The sequence below is a fragment of the Anastrepha obliqua genome, chromosome 2, assembly GCF_027943255.1.
Source record: "Anastrepha obliqua isolate idAnaObli1 chromosome 2, idAnaObli1_1.0, whole genome shotgun sequence".
Lineage (NCBI taxonomy): Eukaryota > Metazoa > Arthropoda > Insecta > Diptera > Tephritidae > Anastrepha > Anastrepha obliqua.
This window is the reverse complement of record NC_072893.1, coordinates 17,481,124-17,506,611: the sequence shown is the minus strand read 5'-3', so window position 1 is coordinate 17,506,611 and position 25,488 is coordinate 17,481,124. Positions and strand designations below refer to the sequence as shown.

The following is a 25,488-nucleotide window of genomic DNA, read 5'->3' as shown; positions in this document are numbered from 1 at the left end:
TTAATTGATTATGATAATGAAATGAGAATGTCTGACTTCACTTTCGGTCGCAGCTGAATATTTCATTATCAAGCTTCAGACAAAACTGCAAAACTGGAAAGCTGGCTAGCTAGAACAAGGTAGAAGAGCTCTCTTCACGCAAAGGTAGTGTAGGAACTCCTTCAATTACCCGCAAACTGCTATTGGATAGGTGCGAAGAGAGGATAGGCTGCTTCACTTAGTAAACTGATCTTGGAACAGATGGGTTTCGAGTCCATTTAGCAATGGTGGGGCGAGGGCATCAGGTTCTAACTACTAGTGGATCAGACTCGCACAAAGAAACTTGTGAGATTAAGAAAGTCACACTAATTCTTAGTTTTATAAATCTTAACCGCACACTGTCTGTGTAATTCCTTTCCCAGTATCTGCATGGATAGTGATGAGGTGAAATATTTCCTCCATTCCTGTTTAGTTTTCGTAAGTCTAAACACCTTGGCTCCCACACTTTGCACCCACGGCTGAGGAGATATCAGCGGAGTAGATATCAGCACGCATCAGCTTGGCATCCGATAAGTACAAAGTAGCTTCGGGGAAGAGAATTACTTCCTTAACTCAGTTCCTCTCGGGCCACGGATACTTCCAAAGATACCTTTATCGCATGGGTAAGGTAAGCGATCCCAAGTGCATATCTGCGAAGCGCCGAACGATGACGCTGAACACACGTTTTTTAGTTGTGACAGATGGCTCGCGGAGTGAGATGCTCAGAGGAAGCATTGTTGAAAGCAGCGAAATTGCGGCGAGCAACATAATCAGAAAAATACTGGAACGTGATAAAGAGATACATCGAAGACGTAGTACGGGGAAAAAGATAGAACCCGACGCAGTGCAACAAAGAGAAGCTGCATAGATAGAGACACAAGAAGACGAGCCTATAGCATGAAAGCTGGCTGCAAATAGACGTTGATGAATAGAATTGGTCTTTTATCGATGCTGATCTGCAGCCTCCTAAAGTCATGCAGAAAGGGTGTCTTCTTAGAAGGAGTGGAGGGATTGTTGTAGTGGCCACACCACTCGACGCAGTAGACGAGGGTGGCTGTAAGAGCGAAGACAGTTTGAACTCTACCTCATCCACAACAAAAAAAAAAAAAAACAAATCCGGTGAGTTCGGAGCTAACTGTATATGAAAACATCAAATTATATGGAAAGAGGTTTCCTGCGGTCGTCAGACAATGGCGAAACTCCCAGTGTTATCTTCCGCAAAAAAGCGTCTTATTGAGGTCATCTAACGTCTGGTCGATTTCTTTACTCAACTCATCAAATTTATCCCTAGAGGAGTCATATCTCATACATAGCCAAACTTAGTTTCAAGTTAAGAAATTAAGTGATCCAACTGCGCTGCTTTCCAAACTACTTCTGTCTAAAATTTTCGGCTTTTAAATTTGACATTTCCATTAACCTCAAATCCTTGATTTTTTATCATTAAATCTTCCCTAAACCCCACCTGTAAATTCACTTGAATCACTTTTCTTTACAACTTTTCCACAATTTTTCATTTTCACTCAACGCATTTTGTTGCAATTTGTCTTGGTAATTTTGCACTCCGTTGCTGCAACAATCACATCACATCATAGCCCTCACAATTATGGCAATTTGATGCTGACTTGTAATTAATACTAAATGCAATGTGGCCCATAAATGGGCGCAACAATGAGACATTCATAAGCAAAGCATTGGAGCCAGAGTCATTAGAGTCGACAGACGAACAGGCGATAGAGCAAAGTTGTGCAAACTTACGCAAACTTTGTGGTGTTGTGGCGTATGAAGTGTGTGTGTATGTCGCAAGTGAATACACACGCACGCATATACACTTAAATTCACACATCCAGAACTGCTGCCACTGACAGCAGTGAGTTTTAATGCGACTGACAGTCATAAGTGACTAACTGAGAGACTTAGAGGCTGAAAGGCTGAGAGACTGACTGACTCACTAGCTGAATGCCTGACTTAACTGGTGCATTATCTACTCGGGTGGCTGTTGTTTCTGTTGCTTTTGGACTGCTGTTGCGTTGCTACTGGCACCTCAGCCCATCAGCTCGCACTCAACGCAACAGCGTCTTGCCACTTACAGCCAGTGACGGCCACAACTTTGTCTATTTTGCAATAAATGTGATAAATTTCAAAATTTTCGCGGCTTCTCTATGCAACTTTGCCACAAGCACAAACACCGCAAAATGTGATTGTGACAGAAAGTTTTTTTTAGTTTTAGTTTTATTTTTAGTTTTATTCTAACATGCAGAGAAAAGATTTGTGAAACAGACCTGGGATGAAGAAAACTTTTTCAATGAAGAATTCGTAAAACTTATGAATCTCATTGAGTTAGTTTTGAAGTCTTTATTATTGGATAAAGGAGTTTTAGCAACTCACAAAAGTTTATGGCCATTAAAATGTTTGATCGTGAATTAGTTTTTGCTGCAGCAGTTTGAAGTTTTGCAAAAATGCAAACTGCAGAATAAAGTGGGGCATAACGGCATAAATCAAAGATAATATTTTTCATCCTTCAAAGGCTCAGCAAACTCTAAAAAGGGAAGGGTGAAATGTGAAATACAAGGTGGCGCAAAATTAATCACCCTAAGGGAGGATTTACAATTTTCGAAGATAGCGTAAAACGTCACACATATATGGCACCTGTGAACTAGGCAGTTGCAGTATACAAACATATAAGCATTGGAGCGCGAAAGGTCAAAATAAAGATATCCGTCACTCAAAATCATTTTTTTTGTTTGTAGTGAAAAGTTTATTTCAAAACAAAATTCGACGATCAATTTTGCGCAACTTTATATATGAAAAGTGTTATGTTATTAATTTCAAATAAGAAATATATCCACCGAAGACGAATCAATAAACCAATGCGCGTTCTCACGAATCGGCTCACACCAGAGAGCTTTTGTTCACTCAAAAGACCGAATTAAATAGATAACGGACCTACAGCAGCTAGGTTGTCTGGGTCATGTCGTCCGAATGGACACAAACGTTCCAGCTCTGAAAGTATTCGATGCGGTACCAGCTGGTGATAGCAGAGGAAAAAGAAAGACCTACTCGGCGTTGGAAAGATCAGGTGGAGAAGGACTTAGCTTGGTGTCCAAGGTGTTTGCAACTGAAACGACTGGCGCTCTTTGGTAAACTCCGCCAAAATCGCGTAAACGGTTATCGCGCCAATAAAGAAGAAGAAGAGGCTGTTGAAGCTTTTAACCAACTCGTTTTGGAGGAAAAGTGATTTGAAACTAGGAACTTGGAAGCGAATGAAGACGTGCGTTGACTTTCAAGGATACTATTTTGAAAAAGAATAAAGCCATTAATTTAATCATTATTCACTTTGTATCCATATTGGGCGCAAAAAAAAAGATAGATAAAAAACTACCGGAATGCGAAAAAAGAAAATTCTTCACAAGTCACACAGTAAGCTGGCTGAACTACAAACACTTATTCAAAATCTGGTTTCAGACTAGAAATTCGAGCTTTTTTTTATTGCGGATCGCATTACTACAGAGTGGCGTTCCATCTTTTTCATTACAAAGGTATATGTCCATGTGCCTATGTCCATCTTGTCGAAGCTTCTGCGGTCCATGTGGCGACGACTTTTATGAGTCAAGCCGTCCATTTACCGCGTGTTTCGTTTTTCCAGCGTTCTTCCATAGCCTTAGCGTTTCATCCCTTTTATCGCGCGCTGCAGGTTTTCGAACTCCTTCTTCTATTCCCTCTTTCTTTAATGTACATAACTTTTTCCTTTCAAAAGCTCGTGACTGCTTATTACCTGAACTGGCTGGCCCTGATACTGTGCGGTAGGTGGACATAACTCTCAGGGCTGCCGTTCGTTGTACCGAAGAGCTTGCATCGGTGATTTATGTTAAGCGCATTTGCCCACAGTTCAGTTCCGTATAAGAGAAAGGAGATCGTGGTATCCATCATTATATCCCGTTTCCCTTGGGTTGGGCCCCCTAAGTTTGCCATCAGTTTTCTGAGTAGGAATCCCATCTTAACGGCTTTGTTTACTGGGTGCTTTATTTGGGCCCAGTCAGTTATTAAAACTGTTCCATAATCGAAAATTGTATTCGAAAATTGTATGGATAAGAAAAGAAAGAAAACGATATTTTCTAGATTCCGTTGCAGCGCAAGCGCAGTATTTCATATTAACAGAAATCAGGAATAATATTCAAAACATATAAATAATTTTAGGTTGGTAACTTTTAAACGCAATTTTATTGGAATTATAAATATTTAGAAAAAAAATACGTTGGAGTTGTAGAATTATGTCTTTTATGAAAATTTCTGATTTATAAATTTTCCTTTTATTTGAAAGCATTACTGGAACCAGCAAAATATTGAATTTAAATGAATGAAAACGATTTCACACTTTTCTATTTCACTCGGGACTGGAAACAACGCAACGAAACGTAAACGGAATTTGCATCGTTTTACTTTTCAAATTGAGGCGAAGTGCAGAACAGGCCAGAATATTTTTATTTGCTTTCATTTCCTAAGTCACATAAGACAGATTACAAAACACAATTTGAGAATCCAAATATTTTTACATCTTTAGTGAAAACGTTTTTAAATTTTTTAATTAGTTAGATAAATTAGTAGAAAGCAGAAGAGGGTTAGAGGGATTAGAAAAAAAATTAAAAATTTGTTACACCTGCAGACCAACAACCAAGCAGTAAAAGTAATAATGAGGAAATTGCAAGCATTCATTGCAACTTAGTGACGGACTAGTCTAAAAGCATGGCATTATATTAGAAAGAAGAAACTCTTATGACTTTCTGAATTTGGTGGCATCAAAAAATATCAGCAAAAAAAAAATAAAAAAAAATTACTAAAACTAATTACAATTCTTACACTTGAGAGACCCCGGGGGTCTAGAGCTCAAAAGTTTAGGGTATTTTCAGGAATTTTTTGACAATAAAAAATGAAAAACGATATTTAAATTGTTTAAGCTTTTTTTTAACTTTTTTTACATACAAGAATGAAAAAAAAATTTTTTTATTTTAATAATTTAAAAAATTGCACTGAAATTGGCCCTCCCGAAAAATTGGACCTGGACGGTGTGGTGCATTTTGACTCTTCTATTTATCTGAAACACAAAAACAAAAAAAAATAGTAATCAGTATGACTGTAGCTATCATGTCCCACACTAGAATAAACAAACAAAAAAAATTGAAAAAATGCGCGATTTTGAATTTGAAACTCTAAAAATCAGAGTTTTTTTTAGTTTTTTAATAAAAAAATACGAAATAATTGAAATAATAATATTATTCTAGTACGGGCGATAGCCATGAACCACATATTGAAATTTCAGACTATTCGGTTTAATAGGTTATGTTTTTTTTGACAACACCAGGCCGAAAAAGATGTTTCGAGATGAATGAGTTTAAAGTTTGAAGTACCTACAGGAGCACGCGGACCACTCTCTACCTAGTAAATGGGCTATAGAAGCTATAATACGGGGAATTTCTGCCTGAAAATTTAACAGTATATTCCCAAGATATTACATATACATATATACTTTTGATATATCAAAAAAACAAAAGTATCGATTTTGTGAAATTTCTAGACCACCGGGTCCCCTTGAATACTAAGGGAGTGGCCTTAAGGCCTTCAACGCAAAGTGCAGTAAAAAAGAAAGTGGGGGAAGCTTAAGGATCAAACACTGTTTTGGGTTATAGTGAAAGATTTCAGTCTTAACATAACACTTCGATCAAAAAGTTCCCGGAACAACCTCCAGGTGACGCTTTTAATCAAGTGATTTGAGTGCCGAGTTTATGTTAGATTCTCACATCTATGATTAACATTCCTGCCAAAATTGTATCGCCATTGCTTGATATTTGTAAAAGTTACGCTGTCTCGGGTAAATCTACCCCTGCGCGTGTTTTCGATTTTTTACAGTTTTAAAAATGGATTTGAGTTAGACACAACGAGTTTGTATTGAATTTTGCGTTAAAAATGAGTTCAAGGGTGCGAAAACCTATAAATGCTTGATGTTTCGGTAATGATATTCTTAGGAAGACGTTAAGCCGTTAACGAGTGGCATCAACGCTTCAGATGAGATCGCGAGTCCAACGAGAATGACAAACGTATTGGCAAGCCGTGGACATCGAAAACTGATGAAAACATCAAGAAAGTGGAAGAGAAGTTGATCAATAATCGCAAATTAACCATCAGAGAGCTGCCAGAGGACTTCAACATTGCTTATGAATCCATTCAGGACATTGTAGTTAATGATTTGGGTTTGCGCAGTGTTACTTCAAAGTTGTTCCGAAAGGACCTAAATTTCTTGCAGATAAGAGACCGCGTTGACAACGTCAAAGACATGATTTCCAATGCTGAATCGGACCCAACATTCAACCAAAGCATTATTACTGGATACGGGATGTGGGTTTATGTATACGACACACAATCCAGGCAATAGGCTAGTGGGACAAGATAAAAAAAACCACGTCGTTTTCAGTCAAAAACGAAAGCAATGCTCACGGTTTTTATGGATTACAAGGGTATTGTAGACCAGGAATTTTTGGTAGAAGCCCAGACTGGCTCAGGTAGTTAATAAGGACTATTAATTGGGTGTTATGAAACGTTTACGTGAAGCAGTTCCTCAAAAAACGAAATGATTTGTGGGAAAACAAGTTTGCACCATAATAACGCACCCTCGCCCAGTGCCTTCATTATCCGTGAATTTTTGAACCAGAACAAAACAAATACCAACCAACAGCCATCGAATTCACTTGAAGTGGCTCCCTGCGATTTATTTCTGAGGAAACTACTCTGCCGTTTTAACAGGCGGAAAGGAAGTAATGGAAAAGTTGAAAACGGCTCTGATGGCTATACCGAAAATAAAGTTCCAAAAATACTTCGAGAGCTGCATCAAACGTTGACGTTAGTGAGTTGCAGGTTGCACAAATTTCCAAAAATGATTCGAGAGCTAGATCAAACGTTTTGGTTTGAGGGGGCTTGTGAAGAGGTGGTTAGTGTCGTGCGGAGTATCTTCACATGCCGGAATCACTTCTGGCTAAGTAGGAGTTTAACCTGCTACAGTATCCAGAAAGTAATTGTGCCCGTGTTACGGGTGTCTCACGGGGAAGTTGAAGCTTTTAATCTGCTCTAGGTGGTGGTTGGACTTCGGTTACGGCATTCACAGGAAGTGAGCTTAAAAAGGATGTGACGGTCTCCCGGTAAATGCCGTTTATTGACTGTCTAAACACTGTCTGGTCCAGTAGATATCTGACAGTTTTGTCCTGGATCTTCTCGGCATAGTTTAAAAGGTGTCTCCCGACACCGGGCGGCTCTGGCTCAAGCAGGTGTCTGCAAGGGTGAAACCTGCGGTAGCACCCTAGCAAGAACTGCTTGCTGAGCAGTTTGTTGTGCTCCGTTACAGGGAGAATTTGTGCCTTATTGTGAAGACGTTGAATAGGGGGCATCAGGAGGCAACCGGTCGCTGTCCGAATGGCGGTATTTTGGCAGCTACATATAGCTTTATCCACTGCGTGTCACTAGTTCCAGGCGACCAGACAGACGCAGCATAGTTTAGAACCGGCTGGTCAATTGCCTTAAATGTCGATATCAACAATTCTTTGTCTTTGCCACAAGTGCTGCCGGCAAGCGATTTGAGGACCTTGTTGCGATTTTGGACTTTAGTGACAATTGCGGTTGTGTGCGCTGAGAAGGAGAGCAAACTGTCGAAGGTTACATCCAAAATTTTGGGATTGTTTACCGTCGGAATTGATGTGACATCGACTTTTACCTTGAGGGGCAGTTTGAACCCCTTTGTCCAGGTGGTAAGGACGGTCGCCGTGGACTTAGTGGGGGAATTTAAAGATTCCGCGCAGTGAAAAAGCGAGAAAGGTCGGTGAGATAGTTGTTCACTTTGGAGCATAGGTCCACGATGTCATTGCCCGACGGCAATATCGTGCAGTCGTCAGCGTATGAGACCAGGGAGACTCTCTCTGGTGGTTGGGGGAGCTTCGAGATGTAGAAGTTGAACAGCAAGTGTGAAAAGACAACACCCTGCGGAGCTCCTTGCTTTATTTTCCTCTGTTTGGATGTTTGGTCTCGAAAAATCACTGACGAGTGACAACCGCTCAGGTAGTTTGTGGGCCACCTCTTCGGCCCTGGCGGGAGTGTCGACTGATAAATATCATCTAGTATAACCTTTTTAATCGAGGGGTATGGTTTATATGGTGCCATAAGTTTGTATTTATAAAAAAGTACGTTTTCATGCAAATGCTTGAAAATTTAAAGTTCTCGAGACACCAGAGAAAGCCTGGTTACATATTCATGATGCTTGAAAAATGCGCAAGAGTTAAGTAGTGCGATCGTTTAGAGAAGAGAGAGACAGCGATACAGAGAGGTAGAAAGAGATAGGGAGAGTGAGAGAGGCACAGACAGAAGCAAAGCACACTCAAATAAAAGCCAGTTAGATACGTCGAAATGCAGATTGAGAAATTGTTAGGCACATAAATGTTAGAGAAGAGTCAGCGAGAAGAAAAAATATGAATACAGTTATAATAATAAAATAAAACCACAGAAAGCGTGACGATGTCATTCCACAAAGAGATTCACTTAATTCATGTATGGATGCAGGTGCGCACACATACACATGTACATATGTATGCATGTAAGTATGTAATTGTTAGAATTTCTGTAGATGTTAAATGTTATTTGCTTTTAGTATTGTTGTTTTTGTACTGTTGTTGTTAAGCATACCTGTAACGACAAGGACTGGCGTACCAGATCACGTTTCTTAACCGGATATCGCTCCTGCCGACGAACGGATTAACGAATTAAATGCGTATTATTTGTTTTTATTTTAAGCAGGATAATGCAAAGGACACACACCATTACCCGCATGTGAGTATTTGTAAGTGTGTGTGTGCGTTTATGGGCGCGGAGCAAATATTGCAATAGAGGCACAAACACATACAGATATTTTCAGCGCGTTGGTAACCAGTTTGTGGGCGTGTGCGTGTAGTAGTAGTAGTAGCCGTTGTAGTGCATAGAAATGTCAGGGCAGTATTTGGTAGTTTAGTAGTTTGTAGCACAGAATTTGAGAGGCATTCATAGCATTGAAGAGCGGCGCAGTATTTGGTGTTGCATAGTTTTTTTTCGGTTGTTTCATTTTTGAAAATACATGGATTTTATTATTCATTTTGCCAGTTTTGTAAAGCATTTTATACACAGGGTTTTCGAGTGCATAAAGGATTGCCAGGATGCACAACATTTAGGTCGCATTTTGTTTTCGGATTATTTTTTTCGCCGACAAGCATTTGTTGTTTTAGTTTGAGCGATTTAATTGACAGCAATCATTTGCATTTGTGTTGGTGAGCGATTCAGTTTCATTTATTATTTTTGTTTTATTTTTTGTATAGTTGGTTTTAGTTTTGGGTTTGTGTTTGTGTTTGGCGGTAGCAGGCAGATATGATAATGTTGTGTGGATGATGATGATGAAAGGTGGTGGTGAAAAAATGAAAAATAATTATTTAATTTAATATTTCCTTTTACATGTATAAAAGGAAGAAAAAAACCAATAAGTTAAAGCTGCTTATTAGAAAAAAAAAAAACAATTAATAAACGCTGTGCACATAGTCAAATAATGAAGAACTAACTAAGATAAAGAGAATATTTCTAAATACACTTGCAGGGCATTTTATTTTCAAAATTAAGACATAGACAATACTGTCTAAGTGGCTCATATGCTGTCTAAAATGTATTTTGTACAGTAAGTTTCACGAAAAATATTTTTTTAGAATATTTTAACCCATTAACTCCCTCAAATTAGGGTTGATGTAAAACTATTTTTGAGAAGTGTAAAAAACGATGCATTTTTAAAGTATCTAGAGCGCAAAATTATTCCCCGGAAAATTTCACTAGGGGTCTTCTCAGACAAAATCTGCATAAACAAAACTTGAAAGTATGCAGAAACTAAAATAGCAAATAGTTCACCTGTTCGTTTTAGGTTAGGTTAGGTTATGTTATGGTGGTAGTCGGTCTCTACAACCAACTCACATAGATCTTACAGGTCCGTTATGATACCACTGTGCAACACGGAAACTTCATTTACAAGTATTAAATCGTTGTGTGGCTCTTATGAAGCGTAGGATTGGTCAAATCCCCACGCTGGACAGTTCCGAAAGAGAATTGAAAAAGGGTCTACCTAGAAAACTTGCTAAAGCTGGGCACTTGCAAAGGAAGTACTCAACTGTTTCTTCCTCCTCCTCATCTCTACAGCTTCTACAATATTCATGGAAGAGTACTCCTAGTCTCAAGGAATGCCTTCCAAATAGCCATCTCTTGAGAACCTAAGCAATTCCCTTGTCCTTTTCTTGTTTAATTGCGGTCATAGTAGCCTGTCTGTTATGCATGTATCTTCTTCTTCCCATGACTTATTGGCCTCCTGGGTAATGTTGTTTTTTATTATTAATTTACGCGTGGCCAAAGGTATTCCAATGGTACTTTTAACACAGAACAGTTGAAGAGCAGTATCTTTTATGGCTAGCTCATCAGCTCTACAGTTTCCCTCAATATCTCTGTGTCGCGGAACCCAAATAAGGCTGACCTTGAATATGACACTAATATCATTTACGGCTGCCCGGCATTTCCGTGGAACCCTTGATCGTAGTGCAGTCGCATTCATTGATTTAATGGCCACCTGGTTATCCGAAAATATATTTAAGGAACCATTAAATTGCTAAAAAAACACTTCTTTCATATCTAGAACTTCTGCCTGATAAGCGCTGCAGTAGTCTTGTAATCGAACGGATAGTTCCAGTCCTAACCATGTAACCAAGTGCTTAGCCCGTTTTAGATTGAGCAGCATTTGTATCAGACCAGAGTAAGTTGGTTTCATAGAACTGAACGGTCACTTGGTTATTGGTTAGTATTTTCTAATTAATCATTAAAAAAAATTCCGAACAATCCGCCCAACGTTCCCCTTAAGGCAAATTATGGCAGTATTTCAACAGCAGATGAAGACCAACTTACCCGGTGGGAGGAGTTTTTGAAGGGCGACGCTGATAACGATGTTATCGAAGAAAACCTTAATAGGAGTATCTCCACAGACCCGGCATCTTTCGAAAAGATCTCAAAAAATAATAAATGTCCTAAGCCGGATGATATCCCAGCTGAACTCCTAAGTATGGTGTCAGACGCCACCATCGCTGGCGACTGAAAAGAGGGCGTAATCTTTGAAAAACAAATAAACAAATAATTTGCACGTACACTAAAACAGGTTTTGACATTCATTTAAAAAAAAAGGATATCGCTCGCTCTTGCGTAAAGAACAATATGGCTCTAGGCCAAGTCGATCCTGCGTAGATCGCATTGTTGCCTTACGCATAATTATAGAGCAATCAAATGAAAGGAGATCGCTACTTTACATGCTCTTCGTTGACTTTGAGTCTGCATTTGATACCATCTTTAGGGACGCATTATGGAGTTCGTTCAACAAGGCTGCGTCGTATCGCCGCACTTGTTCAAAATAGTTCTGGATAGCGTCTTCATATGTACACATACACAGAAGATCTAGAGAGACTGACCAGGAGACTAATTCAGAAATTTAGTAATCTACATTATGCTGATGGTATTTGTTTTATGATACGTGCATTTTCAAAACATCGTCAACTTGAAATAAATGTACGTGCAGCAAGCCATAAAATAAACTTTTTAAAAAACCAGATAATCAGGGTACAAACATATTCATATCCAAGTCATGGCAGCTTAAGATCTTTTTAAATTTGCAAAATGTAGATCTAGCCACTTCTATTCTGGTTTTTATTTCGGCTCATGTGTGCCAATTTTCATTCAACCAGCATTCAAGGTATTTGAGATTCGAAACTTTTTCTTTTTTAAAATTTTGAACCTGCTCCTGCATGACTCCTACTGATATGCATGAATTTCGTTGTATTAATGTTCATTTTAAGATCGTAATTTTCGCTGTGATGAACAACTTTATTTAATAACATTTGCAAATCGTTCAAGTTATCTGCTAAAAGTGTGGTGTCGTCGGCGTATCTAATCTTACTTATAACGAACTCATTAACTTGTATGCCTACATGTGAATCCCAGAGAGCTGCTTGGATGATTTTCTCAGCAGAGATGTTGAGAAATAGAGGTGATAATATACATAATGGAGATTTTCTGTGATTTTCCATTGTCAATATTAATTACGGCAATCTGGTTCCAATAAAGGTTTCTTAAGCATCGTAACTCTTTAGTGTCAATAGCGAGTGATGCTAGGATGTCAAAGAGTTTGTCATGTTGCACTGTGTCGAATGCTTTTTCATAGTCTAGAAAACACACGAATACATCCTTTTGCACATCTTTGCAACTTTGGACAAGAACATGAACACAAAACAGCGCTTCAGGAGTTCACGTGCCATTTCTAAAACCAAATTGCGTAGGGCCCATGGCTTGTTCACATTTTTTATAAACTCTATTGTGTGTAATTAAAAAAAAAACTTTTAGTGAGTGATTCATGAGACTTATGAGCCTATATTCCTCGCACTTCTTTGCTTTTGTTTTTGCTTTTTTTTTGTGTTTTTGTGTTCCGAGAGATATGTTTTAATTATAATAGTTGCTTAGATCTTCTTAATAATGTCATCAAAAAGGATATATTATGAAGGAATAAAAAAAATACGAGGTATGTTCAAAAAGTATCGCGAATTTTGTGTTTTTTCAAAAATTATTTATTTATTCATTAATATGTATTTGGTCCGCTTCAAAGTAATCCCCATGAGAATTATGCACTTGTGCCAATGTTTTCTCTAAAAATCATTTTTTTTTAACTTGTTCAGCTCCTCCTTCGATGCCGTCTTTATATCGTCAATCGTTGCGTAGTGTCATCCTTTCATGGGCCTCTTCAGTTTCGGGAACAAGAAAAAGTCACAGGGGGCCAGATCTGAGCAGAGCGTATTGTGTGAAGGGCTGAAGCCCACCGTCAACCAACTGATTGGACCTTATTAGTGTGGCTTCAGAGCTGGAAAGTCTACCATCGACCAAATATTCTCAATACGCCAAATCTTGGAAAAGAGCCATGGAAGGAGAATCGACACACACCATCTTTTCGTCGACTTCAAAGCTGCATTCGACAGTACGGAAAGGAGTTACCTGTATGCCGCGATGTCTGAATTTGGTATCCCCGCAAAACTAATACGGCTATGTAAGATGACATTGCTCAACACCAGCAGCGCCGTCAAAATTGAGAAGGACCTCTCCAAGCCGTTTGATACCAAACGAGGTTTCAGACAGGCTGACTCGCTGTCGTGTGACTTCTTTAACCTGATGTTGGAGAGCATCGTACGAGCCGCACTTAATCGCTCAGGCACAATTTTTTATAGGAGCGTACAACTGCTGGCGTATGCCGATGATATTGACATCATCGGCCATAACAACCGCGCTGTTAGTTCTGCCTTCTCCAAACTGGATAAAGAGGCAAAGCGAATGAGTCTGGTGGTGAACGAGGACAAAACGAAGTACCTCCTGTCTTCAAACAAACAGTCGGCGCACTCTCGTATCGGCACCCACGTCACTGTAGACAGTTATAATTTCGAGGTTGTAAAAGACTTCGTCTATTTAGGAACCAGCATTAACACCGATAACAATGTCAGCCTTGAAATCCAACGTAGAATCTCTCTTGCCAACAAGTGCTACTTTGGACTAAGTAGGCAACTGAGCAGTAAAGTCCTCTCTCGACGAACAAAACTAACACTCTACAAGACTCTCATCATGCCCGTCCTAACGTATGGCGCAGAAGCTTGGACGATGACAACATCCGATGAAGCGACGCTTGGAGTGTTCGAGAGAAAGATTCTGTGTAAGATTTTTTGGACCTTTGCACGTTGGCAACGGCGAAAATCGCAGGCGATGGAACGATGAGCTGTATGAGCTTTACGACGACATAGACATAGCGCAGCGAATAAAGATCCAGCGGCTACGTTGGCTGGGTCATGTCGTCCGAATGTATACAAACGCTCCGGCTTTGAAAGTATTCGATGCGGTACCAGCTGGTGGTAGCAGAGGAAGAGGGCGGCCTCCTCTGCGTTGGAAAGATCAGGTGGAGAAGGACTTTGCCTCACTTGGTGTGTCCAACTGGCGCCGGTTAGCACGAGAAAGAAACGGTTGGCGCGCTTTGTCAAACTCGGCCAAAATCGCGTAAGCGGTTATAGCGCCAATTAAGAAGAAGAAGAAGAAGAAGTGGTTCTTATTTGCAATTCTTATACATCATTGTTTTTTAAGACTATTCTTGCAATATTATTATAATAAAGGGTGGTTAAGTTTCAAGGGCCGGTGTTGATTTTGAATCAAATACAATTGTTTTAGGAAATTATTGTCATTTCTCTTTATTATGATATTATCGGTATGGCTCAATTACGTATGGAACAAAATATCTGCCAAATGACCACCATGGCCTCGGCGGCACACCTCCATCCGATGGTCCAAATTTTCGATGACGCTGTGGCATAATTCAGGTTCTATGCGGTTAATGTGCCGAATTATCTCATCCTTTAGCTCTTGAATTGTTGCTGGCTTATCGACGTATACCTTTTCTTTCAAATAACCCCAAAGAAAGAAGTCCAACGGTGTCGTTGACGTTTAGGTGTGGTTCACAATCAACATCGGCCCTTGAAATTTAACCACCCTTTATTTTTTTATATATATTTTTAATAAAATCTTTCTTGCTGTTTCATATATTACATACATTTTGCGCTACGTAAATTTTGCCCGCAAGTGCATTTAAATTTTTTCAATAAAAAACATAACGCTAACCTGCTACAAATAAAGTCAAAATTGCAAAGCATAATTTGGTGATAACCCAGAAAACCAAGAAATTAATAATTAGAAAGAGATAGCGGGACATACAAAAACATGAAGGTAAATAACATTAAAGATTTTTATTTTCTATTTTTATTTTTTTTCACAAATTTACCCTTGGCCCCCAAATACAAATTAAGTAGCACAACATAAGCTCTAATAGATTTAGTAATGAACAATAGTTAAAGTAATTACAGCCAATTAACACACAATTAAGTACCTACGAAACCCTCAGAAGAATTTTGAAATGCATAAATTTTATAGCTTCAACTGCACTTGACAAACATTTAAGCATTAAAAATTCAGAAAGGCGTGCTTGTGTGGGGAATTTCTAACTCAGAGAGAGAGGGAGGGTGACTGAAGGTTGTTGAAGCGGATGGGTGTGTGCGTGTGCGTGTATATGGGAATGTGAAATTGGGAAACAGAAATTACTAGTCTAACTTTTCGTAAACAGAGAACCCCATTCTAATTTGCAAGGTTGCAGTAGGGAATTGCATATAATTTTATTCTCACTGCACATGAAAGTGTGAATCTATGTGGAACGCACCTGGTATGGACTCGGTTTGCCGCCCTTGCCAGAATCCTTGGAACCCTTCGCATCCTTCGAATCGGTTGGATCTGGTACTTTCTTCTTTGATTTTTTCTCCTTAGGTGGTGGTTTCGGTTTACTGTTGCCATTACAGCAGGAACTCTCTGTGGGATGAGAAACGGTAGGAAGAAGAAATTTAATTAATAAGGCACTATATATGTAATAAAATATTGAAAGTGTCAATAAAAAAAAAAAAAATATTGAAAATATTTAATAGTTTTACAATCCTCAATTCTTATAGATATAAAAAAAATTGCATTATAAAATCAGAGATGTAATTAGATTTAAATTACCACTAAATTAAATCACAAATAGAAAACCTAATAAACGATAGAGCAGTAGCCAAAAAAGTGGCTCTGCTCTTGTCGACTAAAATTCTAACATTCTCTGAAGAGATGCTAATCCAGTCTTAGGTCTCATGGCATAACTTTCTGTGACCAAAACGTAACACTGGCAGTGGCGCTACTCGGAGTACTAACGCTGATCTATTGGTACCATTTATGGGTAGTTTGTGTATTTTTCTTTGGAAATTAAAAAAATTTCAGATTAATTCTACTAATATTATTAATATTTGTAAGCAAAAGTATTAAAATTTTTTTAATTATTGTATAAATATATATTTCTATTTTCCTTTTAATTTTTTTATGCTTAATAAATTCCTAATTTTTTTTAATAATTTAACCAGAGTAGAAAATTTTAAGATTAAATTGTTATTTACTTAAATTTAAAATAGTACCAATTTTTATCAAATAAAGAAAATAAATAAATGTATTTACCTACAGTCAGAGATTTTATTTTTCAAACTCGCTGCAATAATATTAATTTAAAAAAATTTTAGACCGATTCTACTAATTTCAATATTCAAACATTTTGCCGAACTCATTCTACTAATATTAATATAATTTTTGCATGTGAAAATATTAAAATTTTTAAATTGAAAAAAATATTAATATTTTTTTAATATTCCGAATGCAAATAAGTTAATATCGTAATAAATATCTAAGCATTTTTTTTTTGCTAATTTTAAAAGTTTAACTAGAAAAGGAAATGGTGAAAATTAGTACTAATATTAGTGTTATTATTGTATTAATAAAAAAAATAATATTCTTCTGATGAAATTTAAATTGATAAAAAAATTAAAAAAAAACGATTTTATTAACATAATTTTAACAGTTTCTGTTTTATAAATATATTATGATTAACTACACAATACTATTAAATTATAAAATATGAAAATAAAAAAATAAATGCTTTATTCACATTTAACACTAGCTTTATTCAGACTCATTACCCTAAAATTATATTAAATAAATAAAATTGAATTTTTTTTTTCAATTTACTTTAACACCATTTTTTCTAATTCAAGAAAATTCTATCAACATTTAAAACTTGTTGAAATTTATTTTACTAATTTCTTTGGACATTTTTTTTTCTAGCGCAAATATTACAACTATTTTTTTTTATAAATTCATAATTCAAATAAAAGTGAATCATAAATTTAAATACCATTATTAAATACCACTTTTGTTTTAATAATTTTTTTTTGTTTTACAAATTTAATTGTAATCACACACAATTTTTTTTTGAAATTCATTCTACTAAATTTTTATTTTTTCTGGCGAAATATAATATTAAAACTATGTTTTTCTTAAATATTCAGAATTCAAATAAAAATTGGTCATAAATTTTTTAATTACTTTTGTTCTTAGTTTTTAACTTAATTAGAACATTAAAAATAAAATGGAATAATAATAATAAATAATTTTTTTTCTTTTGAAAATTGAATTGCATTTTCACACACAATTTTTTCAAATTCATTCTACTAATTGCTTTATAATTTTTTTTCATAGCACAAATATTAAAATTAAAACAATTTTTTTGGAAATTTAAAAGTAATTTCAAATAATTATTATTTCTCTAATTCATTCAATCAGTATCAGTTTGTACATTTTTTTAAAATTCCTTTTATTAATTTCTGTATTATTTTTTTTTATTATTATTTTTTTTATTCTAATTTTTCTTATAATATTCAGTATGTATTTAAATAAAAAATTAGCACAACATTCCTAGTTACTTTTGTTTTAATTTGGAAAACTTAGCCAGAACATAAAATAATAAGACGAAATACTGAAACGAATAATCAATAGTATTCAGTTGCATCAAATTTAAAACCACTAACTAAAAAATTTACAAATTAAAAAAAAAATTTAACACTATTTTCTTTGTAAATTCATTCTAATAAATTAATATCATTACTTAAAATTTTCACTCTCATTATATATCGAAAGCGAGCAGTAGTCCCTCCCTTATAAGGTTATATATTTCTACAAAATAATATTTTTTGTTAAACTTTTGTCAACTTACCCTGCAACAGGAAGCAAAATACATACAATAGGAAGAGTATGCTGACGCCATACAAATACGTAAAGAACGTTTCGTAGTAGAGCACTGGCAGACGGTGGGTTGTCACATCGCTAATCACATAGGCAATGCAAACAACAATCAAAATGATGGCGTACACCAAACTGGTGACGATGAACAACGATGTCCTGTACAAGGCAAACGCATGACGAAACAGCATGGAAATGGAAATAAAATATTTATATTAGAAAACATTTTTTAATAAATTCATACTTTTTTTTTTTTGACTAATAATTTCAAGAAAATCTAAGAGCAAAATCCAATAATCGCTGTGTTAGTAATTGTGCACAAACCCAAAATAATCCAATGTTTCACTATTAAAATTGCATACAAAAATATGTGAATGTATTTACAAAACATTTCTCGACTATGCGGACTCCCTGCATGCAATAAATGAGCAAAAATTAAATACCAACCGAAATTCTGTGGCTCGGTACGAAAGTGCATTATTACTTTCTAACGTGGATTCTTAAAATAATTTTTGGTTTTTCTAAAAATTTGTTCATTAAATATTAATTTGTGACTGTTGAATTACAGAAACTTATATTTACTTATAGTACTTTATGCGATTATAAAATCTTGAGACGCATCCTGCTTTGGGGGTACAAATAAATGATTTTTTTATTGCTTATTTTTACGTTGCCTCGGAAGGTACAATCTTGAGCGTTGCGAGTAGTCAAGCAAGTGTTAGAGTGTCTGGTTAAATTTGATGTGCGTTTCTCTATTTTTGATTTTTACGATTTTCATAAATTGGTGGGCAGGATTGAGTGCAAACTCAGCCACCAATTTGGATGAGTCCAAACTCTTCTTCACTATTCCTTAATTTGTTTTTTGAACTAAAGCATTTTTTTTACAATTTTTTAGAAATTTATAATTGTTTTTTTTCTCTAGTAATTAAGTTTTTTGCTTCAAATCTTTAAAAGAATTTCAATTTCACGAACTTTAAAATAATTGAAATTTAAAATTATTTTTGAAACTTTTTTTTCATAAAAGAATTACTATGATTTCCATCTTGCCCAACGAATTCATATTGGATTTTGAAGCGGGCATGTAAAATTGGTTATAAGTGCAGTATAAATAATTATATTTGTGGATGAACTACTATTAAGATTTTTAACCCCTTTTTCCATTGCAATAAACATCAATTTGGTCGCCTAAATATTATAATAAAATTACTCCGTGCGGTCGCAAAGACAATAATGTGGATGAGCAATTCTGATAGATGAAGAGTTGTGTAATTTAAGTTTTTCATAATTCGTTGGACATAAAAGTAAAGTAAAGCAGAAACCCCTTTCACATGGAAGCTGAGTGTAGGGAAGAGGCTTAGAAAATACTCAAATGCCTTATACACCTGCAAGAAAACACTCAAAAAGGAAAGAGGTTTAGCCCACTGACCGTCACAATCGATATGGATGACTGAGATAAGGCCTAGTTTGCACTATCACATCTTTGTTTGATGGATGACGGTAGATGAAAAGGCATCCTTATATGGTAGGATGTTGAGAGTGAACCCAGCCTCGCCGGTCTGTGTATAACTACTCACACAGCAGCACTGGAAGCATATTGAACTTGTGCCTGATGGCCATAGTTGAACATTAGAGAACTCAACGGATAAATCAGCGTTTTTACTAAGAGCAACAACTATTCAAGAAGGAATGAACTTTGTTGTGGAAAGCAAAGCTGCGCTCATGGCCTTAGTCAGCCCTTTAACAACTTCAGGGGTATTTGAGTACTGTAAATCCAGGCTGGACTATGTCGGTAGACATAATATCCTGATGCCAACATAGGTCCCGGGATACACGGTAACGAGACCTCTGACTCTTTAGCCAACGAAGTAGGCCTCAGCTTCTTTGGTCCGGAGCCCGTTCTGTCCCGCCCTTTTGCAGCCATAAAAGTGACGGTTAGCAAACGGGTTACATCAACCCACAAGCGAGCTTGGCAGGCTGACGGTGGCTGAAGATAGACAAAACTGATGTTATCATTCATGTCCGACCGACTGTCGCAGATCCTCTTGTTATTAGGAGAAGGTAGGCATCTCAAACAGTGCACTCTGCCTACCGCACGTGAAGACGAGGATGAGACGACGGACCACTTTCGGTTTGTCTGCCCAGCCTATGCTCGAAGTTAGAAGCGACCACCACGGCTCCTTGGCACCACAAGATCTACTCATACTTCTTCGGACGCCGGGTAGACTTTAAGCAAATTAAAAAGGGAAGCCGAGTGCGATGGACTTAATCTTGTTTGAGTGATGTATAATGCGATGTATATGACTACCGATTTCAAAACAGAAAATAATTCAATAAGATGAGTGAATGAGAACATTTCGGTTCTACCGTCACATCAACGAGGGTACAACGTTTTACGGGCTAATCTACGCTGAAACGGACGAAAAGACTGAAGAGGTAGAAGCTGCTCTATTCTGTGCATTACTTCCTCTTGAGCAGTCGTGTAAACTCTTGCAGCAAGCTGAGATCTTCATTATAACTAAAGCAGCTGAGCCCGCAGCCAAGCTAATCGCTCTCATCTCTAAAGCAGCTTTGATGCCCACTTCGCTAAGTGTGAGATGCTGCGCCAGAAATAAGGTGGATGAATTTGGCTTAGCAGACGAGTGTTTGAGGGAAAGATTCTGGGGAAGATTTTTGGACCTTTGCGCCACCTTTGTACGTTGGCGATGGCGAGTATCGCAGGCGATGGAACAATGAGCTTTATGAGCTTTTCGACGACATAGACATAGCGCAGCGAATAAAGATCCAGCGGCTACGTTGGCTGGGTCATGCCATCCAAATGTATAAAAACGCTCCGACTCGCAAAATATTCGATGCGGTACCAGCTGGAGGTAGTAGAGAAAGAGTAAGGCCTCCTCTGCATTTAAATGATCAGGCGGAGAAAGACTTGGCTTCACTTGGTGTGCCCAACTGGCCCCGGTTAACACGAAAAAGAAACTATTGGCGCGCATTATCAAAAATGTTCAACTATTTGGATTGATAAAGACCACCCTGTGTATTATTATAGTTTAAAAAACTTACCTCGAATGCCGTTAAATCAATGCACGTTCTTCTAGAACTCACACTTCTTCGAATTCATGTCCAATCCGAAGCTAGGGTGACTATTTTAAGAACAAATAAAGTTACTATTGACCCAAGTGCTCATCAAAATTGTAGGAAATTTGATATTCTTGTTGAACTATCCCCTGAGATCTCAATGCCATGGGATATAATGCCATCCATGCTCCGTTTTGTCAAACGTCTCAAGAATGAAGTGCGTAATAAAAATACTTGGAAGGGGTTATCTAAAACCCACAAGATAAATCAGAACATTATGACATGATACATGAACGGGTACTTGACTGAGAAAAGTGCAGGGACAGAGTACTGCGGACGACGAAATGATACTCGCAAACTCCAGTACCTTATATAAGTATTTTTTAAGGCGAAGTGAACGCAATAGAAAAAATTCGCTTACTTTAACTGTGAACGCAACTATAACAACAGAAGTATAGCATTCCGCGCTAATAGCCAGGCAGCAATAAATGTTCTCACCTCCAAGTCACATCAAATCTGGTTCTGAAAATCTTAGTTCACAACAATCAGAAGCGGACTTGATGAGTTCAAGGGTACATAGGAATTACTGGGAACTAAGTAACAGATAATTGATATAAAAAATAGGCAATTCTCCCTCCCCCCTTTCATAGACCCAGAGCCATCTTGTCGCCTAGAAAAGGGTAACTTCTCCTCTCTTATTCAGAAAGTAGAGGGAGAACAAAAAAGATCATACCGGGACAGTTAATCGGATTCATAGCAATCAATATTAATGATTGGTAGCCTTAACCTAATAATTCATGCAGCACGAATATTTTTTTCCAGTAGGAGACTAAAAAAATAGCTTTGTCTGAAACCTCGCTAGGTATTCAACGGCTCGGTAAGGTCCTTTCTGATCCTAGAGGAGTTTACAGTAGCGCTCAACGTCATTTTACATAGCCGTATAAGTTTTGCGGGGATAAATTAAATCATCATCTTTCTAACCTGGGGATATATACCAATTGAACTTGCAGGTTTTGAAGGAAGGGAGATGAAACCAACAAAAATGAGGTGCTGTCGTGCCAAGCACTCATGCATAAGCGGGAAAACACCTGGGTAAGCATATTTTGCCAAATGAGGAAACGAAACTCAATAAATAATTTATTGAAGAAAGTGGGCTCAGAGAAATACTCTGAATCCATGACAAGGGTGCAGTAGATCTTTTGCTATTCTGAGTCCAAGAAAGTACTTGTCTTGCTTTACCTTCAAAGTGTTTTGGAAAATATTGCAATAGTTAGTAACTAACTTTTAAACTCATCCTAAAAACATGGCAGCAACTATAGGTTTTCTTGCGCTGGTTGTCCTTTTTGTATTTTTTTATATTTTTTTTTATTTGCTGCGGTTACTCTTACAGCAGGCCCACTTTTGAGTAGATGAGCAAAGTTTTCACGGCCGAATAAAACATGCACTTGAACTTAATTGCTTTTCAACTTAATTGCTTTTATACTTCTGCAATAAAACTCACTAAGTTCAAGTTTTCTTGGTACTACATGGTCGGTTATAGTCTTTGGCAGCGCTATAAGCATCCTAATAAGCATAATTTTTTTTTTCATCATTCTAAAGTTTATGATTTCTTTTTAAGTTTATGATTTCATGCTGTATAGCACGCAGTATACGCTTTTTCGCAAACATTTCCATTGCGATTTTTTGTGTCACATTTCAATTATGCACTTGATTTGAGTTTTTGCAAAAAGCATTTGCCGAAAGAGGCACATCTTTGGAAAATACTTTGAAAATTTGCACATGCAGAAATTTAATTAAATTAATTTGAATTTATTGCTCTACTGCTAAGTATTAGTCACGTATTATGAGCTCAACCGGAAAGTAGACAAAACACACGCCACACACGTGCCGACTTCGGCCACATAAATATTAAATGAAAAATGGTTCATTCAAAATAGCAGAAAAATTAAAAGAAAATAATAAAAATCACGAAATTTTGTGGCTCACGCGCCTCTTCAGTGTTTGTTTAATTTTTGGATGCTTTATATCACATAAATATATACCTATATATGTATGTAAATGTAGCTATGTAGGCAAGTGATCATACTTAGCTACAAATAGCCCAATTAGGCCGATCGTAGGGGACGGCTTTTTACATTTTTTTTTTATATCTTCGGAATTTGCAGTCGGATCTTAAGTAAGTTACATCAATGCTTTTTTGTTTGGTGATTACTACTTTGTTTGTTTCATGGTTCATTGCTCCTTATAGTACTTACTAAAGTGGTGCACAAGTCGACATATATGTGCTTTCAAGTCATTTGCTAAATTCACACAACAATGCAGTGTTTTGTTCTCAACTAACAGTAACAGGCAATAGCAGCTAGAGAGAAAACCAAATCATGCTTTTGTATGACTTGTTTCTCTCTCAGCATTATCACAACACACATATTTCGGCAAGATAGCAAGAAAAGCAATGACACTGAAAGGCAATGAAAAACAATTCAATTCAAACAAGTGAATTGTGTCAAATGTGGATTATTTACTTACATGAATTCCTGATATTTTAAAAGCAAATAGGCAGTTAATGTTTGGTATGATGGTTTTGTAGAATAAAAATTAAATTCTGATTAATATTTGAATGTAACTTACACTTTGCCGCTAATATACACTACGTACATACATACATATGACACCAATTCACACATTGTACTTGATGTCTTTCGGCAAAGCTTGTATGAGAATGTTTTTCTACCATTGCCATGCAAGCATATAAGCAGCGTCGTGCAATTCGTGCACTGTCGATAGAGCCGAAGGAGTATTGCTTGTTGAAGACAGTTTTTCTTCGTTGCTGTTCAAGTTGTGTGCCTACATTGCTTTTTGTCTTCACAAACAGTGTCACATGCAATGTGTGACTTGTTGCTTGGTAATAAGCAAGTCATTTGTGCACCACTTTAGTACTTACCAACCAAATACTCAGTTTCTATTACCCTAATACCAGTATATTAAAGCTCGCTAAAAATCATTAAACTTACTCTCAGGAAGTTTTTCAATTCAAAACGAATTTAGATTTTTTTTGTCGTACGTAGCGGATGCATTCTTTTTTTCGTCATATCTTCGGTATTTACAGCCGGATTTTCAAGTTGATATACCCATGGTTTGGTTCCAGGAAAATATTTTCGGTTTTGTTTCAAAGTTGTTGAATGATCCTTAAAAAGTAAAGTTTATGTCAAGTCGAAGACCACTGATGAACTTAAAGTTATCGTACAAGGTGAAATATTTAGCTATTATAACGCCCAAAGTACTGGCTAATGCTCTGTAGAATTTTCGGAAGAGAGCTAGTTTTTTCATATAGAGATGACGTACCCGTAGTTAGAGTTGGCGCTTATTTGTTAAAAAAGAGTTATTTTTAGGATATTCGAATAATAAACACAACACTAGTAACAATAATTATAATAAAAACGAGTATTCAACATTTTTGTCACATCTATCGTCCAAGTTTCTTGCTTTCCGTGTTTTTATCACATCCTTTTATCCATTTTTTGCAGACGACAGTACTTCTGAAAAATTATTAAAACAAAGCAAACTGCAAGACTGGACTAGCAGACTAATGAAATCAAAGCTGAGTAAGCAGTGACAGAAATAAACAAACAGTTAATCAATTAAAGAAAGAAATGATACTTATTCTTATTAGGCATCTTCGATTCGCTTGAGCTCAGCTCGCCCGACGAAGGTTGATTAGTGAATAGCGAATATACCTCTACAGCTAGAAAAGTTTTATTACACCATATCCATACGAGGTGAATGTAAAACAAAACTGGGCAGTGTTGCAAAACACAATAAAATTAGTCTTATTTGGGTGCCTGCACATTGTGGTATTACAGCGAGCGAGTTAGCTAATGAAGGCTATGCAAATATGCCACTAGGCCCTGAACTCTTTCCAGGTGTCAATTCTGCATCGATTCAACTATGGCTTGACGACTTCATGAGGTCTACCCATAGAGGACGTTGGTCTGGGTTGAATTCGTGCAGAGTAGCCAAGTGATTTGTGAAACAACCAAACAGGAAAATAGCGACCTTTCACCTATAACTCAGGAGAAAGGACTTGAGAGTACTGGTGGGTGTAATCACAAGGCACAACGTCTGTGGTCAGCATATGGCTACCATGGGGGCATAGACAGCCCGATAGGCCTACCTTGTCTTGATAATGGCGACACTGCAGAGCATTTTCTCTGTAGCTGTCCTGCTTTTTCCAGAATCACTCCTAGGATATTGGGTTGCGATATACTGAGTATGGATAAAGTTCATACTCTTCTGCTTCCGGATCTCTTAAGATTCATCAATGAATCCAAGAGATTTGTGGAGGAGTGACCTCAAAATAATTTTTCTGTCTTACCACCCACATTTTATCTTTCCTATCTCTCTATTCTTTCTACTGAAATCTATCCGGGTGTAGTACAATTGTCTCCTGACTGAGTGCTTGGACTTGTCCAACCCCCCACAAATCTAATCTAATCTAATCTAATCTAATCTAATCTAATCTAATCTAATCTAATCTAATCTAATCTAATCTAATCTAATCTAATCTAATCTAATCTAATCTAATCTAATCTAATCTAATCTAAT

General features: G+C 36.9%; 1 protein-coding gene across 5 annotated transcripts in view; it reads right to left on the bottom strand.

Moving 5' to 3' along the window:
• LOC129237001 (proton channel OtopLc) overlaps positions 1 to 25,488 on the bottom strand; it is a 122,806-nt gene that overhangs the window by 23,263 nt on the left and 74,055 nt on the right. For 3 of the 5 annotated variants that reach the window (XM_054871351.1, XM_054871349.1, XM_054871352.1), the window contains 3 exons: positions 17,789 to 17,973; positions 15,383 to 15,528; positions 8,734 to 8,787 (listed from right to left, as the gene is read on the bottom strand). In XM_054871351.1, the coding sequence (XP_054727326.1) occupies positions 8,734 to 8,787; positions 15,383 to 15,528; positions 17,789 to 17,973 (385 nt within the window). The remainder of the gene's footprint in view (positions 1 to 8,733; positions 8,788 to 15,382; positions 15,529 to 17,788; positions 17,974 to 25,488) is intronic. The other 2 variants (XM_054871350.1, XM_054871353.1) reach the window with 1 other exon arrangement.